Source organism: Sciurus vulgaris, assembly GCF_902686455.1.
Source record: "Sciurus vulgaris genome assembly, chromosome: 18".
NCBI lineage: Eukaryota > Metazoa > Chordata > Mammalia > Rodentia > Sciuridae > Sciurus > Sciurus vulgaris.
In genome coordinates this window covers 28527374-28537197 of record NC_136479.1, presented here as the reverse complement: position 1 = coordinate 28537197, position 9824 = coordinate 28527374, and the positions used below count along the sequence as shown (strand labels likewise).

Genomic DNA, 9824 nt, shown 5'->3' with positions numbered 1-9824 from the left:
TATGCATGTGCCCAGAAGTAGCTGTCTGCATCCTAGAGGACGGCCACGTGTAACTTTTGAGGAACCGCCATACCCTTCCCTGCAGTGGCTACACCATCTTATATTCCTACCTGTGAATCTGTGAATCTCTTTGTATGAGATCAATACTTCTCAAATCCCTTGGCTTCTCTCCATCTCCCTCCTTAAGCCCATCTTCTGGTCTGGCGGCTTCCTAACTGGCCTCCCATGGATCACTTTGACCCTTTGTGCCACCAGAGTGAGTGGATTTTTAAATACAGGGGTGCGCATGCCACTTTCTGCTCAAGCCCTCTGTGGCTTTCCATTTCTTTCGAGGTCAGAGCCAGACCCTTATAGGACCCTACACAGTCCTGCCCTTCTCTTTTGCCTCCTTTGGTTCAGCTGACTTGGTCACTCTGTTCCACACACAGAGGACTTCCATCTGCTGCTCCAAGGTACAATGCTTCCATCTTTACACATGTGTTCCTTAGCTGGACATTGTACCCCCACATTCCCAACCTAATCCCCCAATTAGTGCCAATTCATCCTTTGGTCTTTGGCCCCAGTGTCTTTACTTAGTGAAAAAATTCCTTCTCAATTAAGTAGGGTCTGTTGCTACAGCTTCTCACGAGTCCCTTGTGTCCCAAACACATACACATGCTTCCTCTGTTCCCATTCATATACTCAATAATGCAGTGCTTAGATTCGTGTTGGGAGGTGAGTGGGCAGGGAAGCTTCCCACCTCAGGCAGTCTGGACCGTCAAGTCTCCCTTCTCTTTTCTGGATGTCTCTAGGCAGCAAGTCCCCCACCAAACTTTCATCCGTTTTAATTTTCTGTAATTAGTCTGCCTCTGACTCTGACGAGTCCATCTCCCACTAGACGTTAAGCTCCATCAGACTGGGAGCTGGGTGCACTTTCTCATACTCAGTAGTTATTAAAAGAGGGGACTACTTTTGAGGGGGAGGGGGGACCTGGCTGAATTAGCAATGCAGGAAAAAGACCCTAAGTCCTAGAAGGATTTGAATAATGCCCAACGTGCCAGTCCCTGTTTTCAGCTAAGATCCATGTTGGGGGCATCTGTAGTCCCCTGCGTATTGGCTGAATGGCTACGAAAAGAACAGAGGGGGTCGGGGATGGATCGCCAGTGTCCTCAGTCAACCTTGATCTTCAGTGACTCTCAATGAGGGTACCTAAGTCGGAGTTTGGGGTGGAGTCACCGGGCCCCAGGGCGACGCCTTTGGTCATGTCCCCCTTTCTCCGGTGGCCCTGGGCTAAAACTTGCGGGGGCCGCCGGGATGGAGGCGCGGGCACGCGCTGCCGCGGGCCGCGGCGAGCAGGGGCCGCGCGGCGCGGGGAGGGAGCGGCGCCCGCCGGCCCCCGCCCGCCGCGGCTGCCGCTGCGCCGCGCCGCGCTCCGCTCCGCGTCCGGCCCGGGTTTCCGCGCGCACCGCGCGCCCCGCCCCGCGCCGCCTCGCCGCCGCCGGAGCCGCTCGGAGCTGCGCGAACATGGCCGAAGTCGGCGAGGACAGCGGCGCCCGCGCCCTGCTGGCGCTGCGCTCGGCGCCCTGCAGCCCCGTGCTGTGCGCCGCGGCCGCCGCCCTCCCAGCCGCCGCGCCGCCCGCGCCCGGGCCCGCCGCGTCGCCGCCGCCGCCCGCCCAGCCCCCGCCCGGGCCGCCGCCGCCGCTGCCGCTGCCGCTGCCGCCCGGCGCCCCCGCGGGCGCGGCGCCGGCGCTGGTGGCCGCGGCGGCCGCCTCGGTGCGGCAGAGCCCGGGGCCGGCGCTGGCGCGTCTGGAGGGCCGTGAGTTCGAGTTCCTTATGCGGCAGACCAGCGTCACCATCGGCCGCAACTCGTCGCAGGGCTCGGTGGACCTGAGCATGGGCCTGTCGAGCTTCATCTCGCGGCGCCACCTGCAGCTCAGCTTCCAGGAGCCGCACTTCTACCTGCGCTGCCTCGGCAAGAACGGCGTCTTCGTGGACGGGGCCTTCCAGCGGCGCGGCGCGCCCGCCCTGCAGCTGCCCAAGCAGTGAGTCCCGCCCCGACCCGCCCCGCCCCGCGACCCGGGGGTCGCCGCCGCTGCGACACCGTTCGACTTGAACCCCCAAGGCCGGCCCTGAACCCCCGGGACCACCCCGGCCCCTCTGGTCCTGAACCCCGGAGACCATCTCCTATCTCGACCCCACTGGGCCAGAACCCCTGGAGTTAACCCCCGCTGCGACCCCACCTGCCTTGAATCTCGGGGACCACCGCGGTCCCCAGTCCCTCCAGTCCTGAAGCCCCGGATCATCCCAGACACCGACTTCACCGGGTCTGAACCCCTGGGGTTCACCCCTGTTGTGACCCCACCCGGCCTGTATCCTGAGGGTTAACTCCCGACAAGATCTTACCTGGCTAGAATCTCCGAGACCACCCTGGCTGTGACCCTGCCTAACCTAAACCCCAGGGGCCCCCACACCGGCCTGAACCTTGGGGTTACCCCCACTGCCACCCCACAAGGCCGGAATCCCTGGGGTAACCCCTGGCTCCGCCTAGCCTGAACTCCCAAAGTCCACACTGACCCCATCAAGACTGAATCTCAGGGGCCACTCCTGACCCTCTCCAGCCTGAGTCCCCAGGATGAGCCCAACCCCAATTCCCCTGGACCTCAACCACTGTGATCAACCCCAACCCGGGCTTGTCTGAATCTCTACGGTCACTCTGGACCCTTGACAATCTAGACCCCCAGGTACACTCCTGACCCTAATTCCCACCGACCCGAGAGTCACCCCAGCCCAGCCTGGGTCTTGAGATTACTCTCCATGCCCTCTTGGTTTGAACCTCCAGGCCCCACAGGTCTGGACCCCAGTGATCACCTCTCCCGACCCCCAGACCATAAATGTCCTGGAGGGGGTAGCAGACAGGTAGAGGGCATAGCCTGGTGGCAGAGGTCCCAGGATGGACACCTCCCCCCATAGTCCCTGTGTTAGGGGCAGGTCTGAAGTCAAGGCTCCCCAGGGCAGGGAGGGGCCAGGACAGGAAGTGCCTGCCTCAGTGTAACCTGAGGTCAGAGGTGGTAGGGAATGGGAGGCCTTTGCCACTGGAACTGGGGCCCTTGTTTTCAGAGCCCCTTTGGTCCCCTGGCCATCTGATTGGTGCCCTGCCCCTCCTCTGCCCCCCGTTCCTGCAGTTCCCCACCCCACGTGCTGCCCTCAGAGGTCTGGGACCCAAGGTCTGTGCTTTGGGAGAAAGCCTGTCAGATTACTCACTTCCTCTGCTGCACTTTCTTTTTCTCTTCCGTAATCATCTCCAACCCCTCACTAGTGTGTGTGCCCTTCAGTGCCAGTGGGGTCCACCCGAGGGCTGTCTGTCTGTCTCATAGCGCTTTAGGAGCACCCGAGTCAGGGAGTTTTTGCTGGGCTAACTCCCAGGCCCTGCCTTTCTTCCTTTAAACTTCTTCCCTTCTAGGGTCAGGCCTGTTTGTTGTAGACACTAGATTGAATGGTTTTCCACATCAACAATGACTCACTCCCATTTAGGGTGTGAGAGGGAAAGTGCACCTTCATTTCCCAAACCTGAAAGGTGCGTACTTGTAGAGTCAGGACTTGCAGATAACAGTTCTGTTCCAGGTGTCACTGCCTTCTCCCTCATGACCTACGTAACTCCATCCATACCATGTAAAGGCATTCCTGGGCCAGACTCCTTTGGTGAGAAAATGACAGGTAAACACTGCTCTCTTCCTCCCACCCACCCTGGCCTCCAGAGGCCTGCTGCTGAAGCTTCACGTAGCTCAGATTCTAGAAGTGCCCCATTGCGGTCCTCTTGTCGGGTTTTCCTGTCCTAGCCACCCCTAACCAGGTCCCCAATTAGTGGATCATGAGTGAGGTGTTCACACTAGGGTTCTCCCCTTAACAGGGGAAAGTGTCAACCCACAGGTTCCTGGTTATCCCAAATTGGCCAATTCCAAGTCTATTATTTTTGAAACTTTATTGATGCATACAGTGCCTCAAAATCTGTACTTCAAGGAACTGGTATCTCAGTGGGTGTGTTCAGGAGCACTGGTTTAGCTGGTGGGAAATGTTTGTGGCCACTGAGTTTGTGCTTTAGACGTGCACAAATACTGGACCCAGTGTACAGTCCGTCTTTATTTGACTTCAGCTGTACTTCTGAGCTCCATCCGTGTCAGCAGAGATGCGAACAGTAGGAGAACAGAACCAGGGTGCAGGAGGAAAACTAGTAAGTGTACGTCCATGTTGCCCTCCTAGAGAAAAGACATTTGTTCTGCAAACTGTTGAAGCCTGTTAACAATAGTTGAACAGTTCCAGCGGGTTGTGTTCTCTCTTCCTTTAGGAAGCTAAGTAATCGCATATATGGAACAGGATGTTGTGAACTTCTGTTTTAGAGTTAGGTCAGGTTTCTTAGGCCTATCACACTGAATGTAATCAAGAAATTTCAATGAATTCAGAGCAAGGAAGTGGGTTGTGAACATTATTGTCACCCTGAATGGGAAATGGATTACTGACTAGTCACGGCAGCACTCAGTGCGTCTGTTTCCTAGGGCTTTGGTGCCCAGTTTTGCTATTAATATTTAAAGCTGTGAATTTCTTTGCCTTAACTGGGAATTCTCTCGTGGCATTGGAGTTTCATTGACTTGAATGCGTGTGGATTCAGTGGGCTGAATGGTTTTGGGTTGCTGGTTTTGCATTGTACTGATTCCCGAAGCAGTCTTGTCCTCAGCTCCCTCTTTCCGCATCCTTAGGACAGGTGACAACCACCTGGGTGACCCTTGCATGCACTCCCCTGTGCAGCTCCCACTTGGGAGGGAACCCCAAATTCACCCCTATTTGTTACTAGAAGTATAGCTCTTCCAGTCTTCAATATTTTTAATTATTGGTGGGGGGAACAACTTGTGACACCCCCTCAGAGCTAACTGGGCACGCCGCAGGGTCTGACCCTGCGGTGGAGAATCACGCCAGCTTCTCCACTTCAGCTGCTAGGCCTGCTGAAGGGAGTGCGCGCCTGCTGATCCCATGCCTTCTTCAGGTGGGCTTGGCAGGACCTCACGTGCCTCAGTAGTAGCATTTTTTTCTAGATCCTAAACTCCTTGAGGCTAGAGCTGAGAATCTGTCACCTTTAATTAGCCTTGATGCAGGAACTGGCCAGCAGTAACAACTCAGTTATGCTTGTTGAATGAAAGAATCAATGACTAAGGGGACTTGTAGTTTCTATAGGGGCAAAACAATGTTACAGACTTGCCTTTGTTTCCTGAAATGTGGCAGTATTCTTTGGTCACATAGGAGTTGTATGTGTAGTCTTGGACACCACTTAATTCCAAATTTGAATGGAATATGGCTGGTGGACTTTAAAGGCCCTCTCCTGGCCCCTTCTCTGCAGCCCCTTCCCTGGAGCACTTGAATAGTTAGCACAAAATCAGAACTTCCCTTTGCAGTGACTTTGAGTGGCAAGATGTATGAGACCCTTCTTTACCTTTTACTTGTCTTTACTTTCCAAATTTTCTGCAGTGAGCATGGTTACTTTCTACAACATTTTTTTTGTGTGTGGTTGTTATGGAAAATTTCAAACATAAAACTGGAGTAGCGAACTGAGGTGGACAGACGCAGCCCCTAGTGTCCAGTTGCCACCATACGGCCACACCTGTTCCATTTGCATCCCTGTTCTAACTTCCTCCTCCCCTAGTTACTGAGAAGCGAATCACAGATGTCATGTCACTAAAATTGAAAAATTCTTACCATTATCACACCTGAAAAGTCGGTTCCCTCCTGTCATCTCTCCACTCAGCGTTCGGGATTCCCTCCCTGCGCCCGGACTTTCTTCCTTATGTGCCTTTACTTGAATCAAAATCCAGCCGAGGTCCTGCCGTGGGCTTGGTGGCTGTGCCTCCTGGACCTCTCACTCTGCAGGCTCCGCGTCACCCTCTCTTTTTCTTGCTACAACTTATTCATTGAAGGAAGAGGGTCCTTTGTCCTGTGCGGTTTCCACGTCTCCGCTTACAGAGTGCATTCCTGGGGCATCTGTTGACTGTGCCTGTCACTCCTATAAATCAGCTATTGGTCCTAGAGATCTGATCAACCTCCAGTGTTTGTGTGTTTACTTGTTTATTGCCAGAACAACATGGCAGGTGTTGCCGTGTGTTTCTGTCAAGAAGCAAAAATGTTCCGTGTGGCTCCTTTTTGTAACTAGCTTTGGCTAGTTGTTGCCTGAGTCCCTTAATTTATTATCTCTTGTCCTTTCGTGGCTCCTGCCAGCTGCCAGCCTCAGGTGCTTAGCGGTGCTGACACCTTCTACCTGCTGAAGGCCATGGCGAGTGGCTGGTGTTATGGATCCAGGCTTCTGCACTTGTACTGTGATAAAAAGCAATTAGTTGTAACCACCAAAGCATTTTACTACACAAATAATTATTTTAGACCCAATAAAAGCATATACAGCATAGTTTCTCACTGCTGTTTTGACTGGCCAGTTGAAATACGTCCAATTAGTTTTTAACCATCATACAACTAGTTATCCATAGGACATTCTTATTTTGAAATTAATTGGAAGATGCCGTATATGTAACGACGACTACGAGTTTGTCTGCATGCCCGTGGTGTAGCATCCAAGGGCAGACGCAGCCTTCCTTCTTCTGCATTGCCTCCCCAGAGGGAGCTGCTGGGTCATGGCTGGTTGACCAGGAATGGTGTCTGTGCTGAACTGAGCTTTGCACTTGGGATAAGAGAGGGTGTCAGATCAACCACTTTCCAGGAGTCAAAACCAGAAGCTATGAGGACTGGGGTTGTGCTGTCCTCATCTCCACGCAGAGGAAACCTGGAGTGGATATGAGCAGAGCCACATGGGGAGGGGTCAGCTTGCTATAGCTGTAAGGGCAGCAGAAGCCACGTGAGGGACCATGGTCATCCAGCCTGGCGTGCTGGACCTGGGGCCAGAGTTGGTCAGATCCAGGTGAAAGACTGTCTGAGGAAGAATGTGCTCACGGGTGACTGGATAGGTGGAGGAGGGCTTGGCCTGAGGCTGGGCGGAGGGGGCATAGCCAGCCTAGGCAAGCTGGCAGAGAGCTGTGTAGCAGAGGGGGAGGAGGCCTTGGCGTGTGTGTGTGTGTGTGTGTGTGTGTGTGTGTGTGATCATCCAGGTGGAATAGGAAGTACAGTGTCTCCTGTTTCTTTCTTGCTTGCTAAGTTGGCTGTGATCGTGCATCCAGTGTGTTCGTCCAGTTAGACCATCATCTGGTTAGAGACGTGCTTTAAACACTCTTGGGAGCCAGTTGTTGCATCATGTGCATGTAATAGCAGAGATCCAGGAGACCAAGGCAGGATGATGGCAAGTTCAAGGACAACCTCAGCAACTTGGTGAGACCCTGTCTCAAAATAAAAAATTGAAAAGGACTAGGGATGTGGCTCAATGGTACAGCACCCCTGGGGTCAAACCCAATTATTAAAAAAAAAACAATGCCATGGGAATGTGGTAAATCGGGAGTGGGTCCACTGAGTCCTGGTTACATTAGCTGTCTCCTAGTGTCTCGTTCACGTGGAAGGTCTGGGGTTTACACCCCTTCATAACAGAGTTCACGTAGAGTCTTAAAAGTCAGTTGGTGGACAGGACGTTGTTTCCCCTGCAGTGTGTGTTGGAATGAACCTAGAGTGAACGGGGGAGGCCTCTGTCGAGCTGCTGGAGGAACCGGGTCGGCAGTTGTAGGACCTGAGAAAGGGTCACGTAGAGGCTTAGTGGGGTTCGTATTTAATACTTTTGAAAAAGACACAGCTATATTTAAAATTATGTGCTGAAATGAAACCAAATCCTTTGATTTGGAGTTATGGTAATTTACTATTTGCTGTTTTTGCATCTTGTGAATGTCAGGGGATAAACTTGCTAAATTAATGACAACTCAAATTGCAGCAATGCCTCATTACCATAATTACCCCACATTTAAAGCATTTCATATTAAAATGAGAGGATTATTTGAAATGCTTTTACTTTGATTTCCTGGAAGTAGACTGTTCCGTCGCCATTTGTTAGGAGATTTCCTAGTTCATTTTCATTGCGACGATCACTTCAAGAGTTCTAGTTTCCTGCTAAGATGTTGCCAGTTAATTAAAAAGAAGGAAAAGCGGAGCGTCCGTGTGAACATGATTTGTGAATTTGTAAGGGAAATCGAGCGGCGTGCTGTGTGTGGCGAGGCGTCTGAGGACGAACCGGCCCAGGGTGGACCCCTGCCCTCGGGTGACCATGGGTGGAATGTTGGTGGTGGTGCCTCCCTGGCCACCAGGAAGACGGGCTGTGCGTGCCGTGCTTCCCTCAGACGTGACGCTTCCAGCTGCTGGCAGATGTGTGGCTGCCTCTCCTGAGCATGATCTCTGGTAGGTAGAGGAAGCCAGTCAATAGACAGAAGGTGGAGATGGACGTTTCGTGCGTGACTTGATTAAGAAGGCTCCTGTTGGCCCCAGTCCTCTGGCACGCTTTAACCTTGTCCCAAGGGCTCACGCTTCCGCTTATCCTCTCAGGGACGAACTGTTCTTCGGACACTGCAGAGCTGAGCTCTGATCTTGCTGCTGTGATGCTCAGGAACCTCGCTGGCGTCCCAGTACCTGCTCTTCCCTCACCTGCCAGGGGTCCGACTCTGGTGGCACTGCCTGGGCACACTGTATACATGGCAGCTTGCAGGTGTTGATCCCGAGGTCCTCACGTGCCCCTGCACATTACTGGGGACCTTGGAGTGCTTTGATTTATTGAGATATGTCTGTTGATGTTTACCATAAAGGAAATTAAAACACATTTCTTAATCTACTAAAAATAGCAATAATAAACATATTTTAAAAATACCTTTACCAGGAAAAAACTCTATTTCCCAAAGCAAAACAAAATTAGAAGAAGGGTCTTTTTTTCTCCTCCTCCTTCAAATGTCTCCTGTGCCTGGCCTGATGGTGACTGCTGGGCTTCCAAAGCTGCCTCTGCTTCTGGCCTGTTGCGGTCTGTTGTCTTGGCCTGTCGCAGTGTGTTGTCTTTGCCTATCATGTGTTGTCTTGGCCTGTCACGGTGTGTTGTCTTGGCCTGTCGCAGTATGTTGTCTTGGCCTACCGTGTGTTGTTTGGCCTGTCGTGTGTTGTTTGGCCTGTTGTGTCGTGTTGTCTTGGCCTGTTGCATGTTGTCTTGGCCTGTCGTGGTGTGTTGTCTTGGCCTGTCGCGTGTTGTCTTGGCCTGTTGTGTGTTGTTTGGCCTGTAGTGTGTAATTTGGCCTGTTGTGTGTTGTTTGGCCTATTGTGGCGTGTTGTCTTGATCTATTGCAGTGTGTTGTCTTGGCCTGTCACATGTTGTCTTGGCCTGTCACGGTGTGTTGTCTTGGCCTGTCACAGTATGTTGTCTTGGCCTACCGTGTGTTGTTTGGCCTGTCATGTGTTATCTTGGCCTGTCGTGTGTTGTTTGACCTGTTGTGTCGTGTTGTCTTGGCCTGTTGCATGTTGTCTTGGCCTGTCGTGGTGTGTTGTCTTGGCCTGTCGCGTGTTGTCTTGGCCTGTCGTGTGTTGTTTGGCCTGTTGTGTCGTGTTGTCTTGGCCTATTGCATGTTGTCTTGGCCTACCGTGTGTTGTTTGGCCTGTCATGTGTTATCTTGGCCTGTCGTGTGTTGTTTGGCCTGTTGTGTCGTGTTGTCTTGGCCTGTTGCATGTTGTCTTGGCCTGTCGTGGTGTGTTGTCTTGGCCTGTCGCGTGTTGTCTTGGCCTGTTGTGTGTTGTTTGGCCTGTAGTGTGTAATTTGGCCTGTTGTGTGTTGTTTGGCCTGTTGTGGCGTGTTGTCTTGATCTATTGCGGTGTGTTGTCTTGGCCTGTCACAGTATGTTGTCTTGGCC

General features: G+C 52.8%; 1 protein-coding gene across 1 annotated transcript in view; it reads left to right on the top strand.

Moving 5' to 3' along the window:
- Nucleotides 1-1483: 1483 nt before the first annotated feature.
- The window catches only part of FOXK1 (forkhead box K1), a 53102-nt gene continuing 44761 nt past the window's right edge, over nucleotides 1484-9824 (top strand). Inside the window, exon 1 of the mRNA XM_079121080.1 lies at nucleotides 1484-2021. Within this exon, the coding sequence (XP_078977206.1) occupies nucleotides 1504-2021 (518 nt within the window). The 5' untranslated portion in view covers nucleotides 1484-1503. The remainder of the gene's footprint in view (nucleotides 2022-9824) is intronic.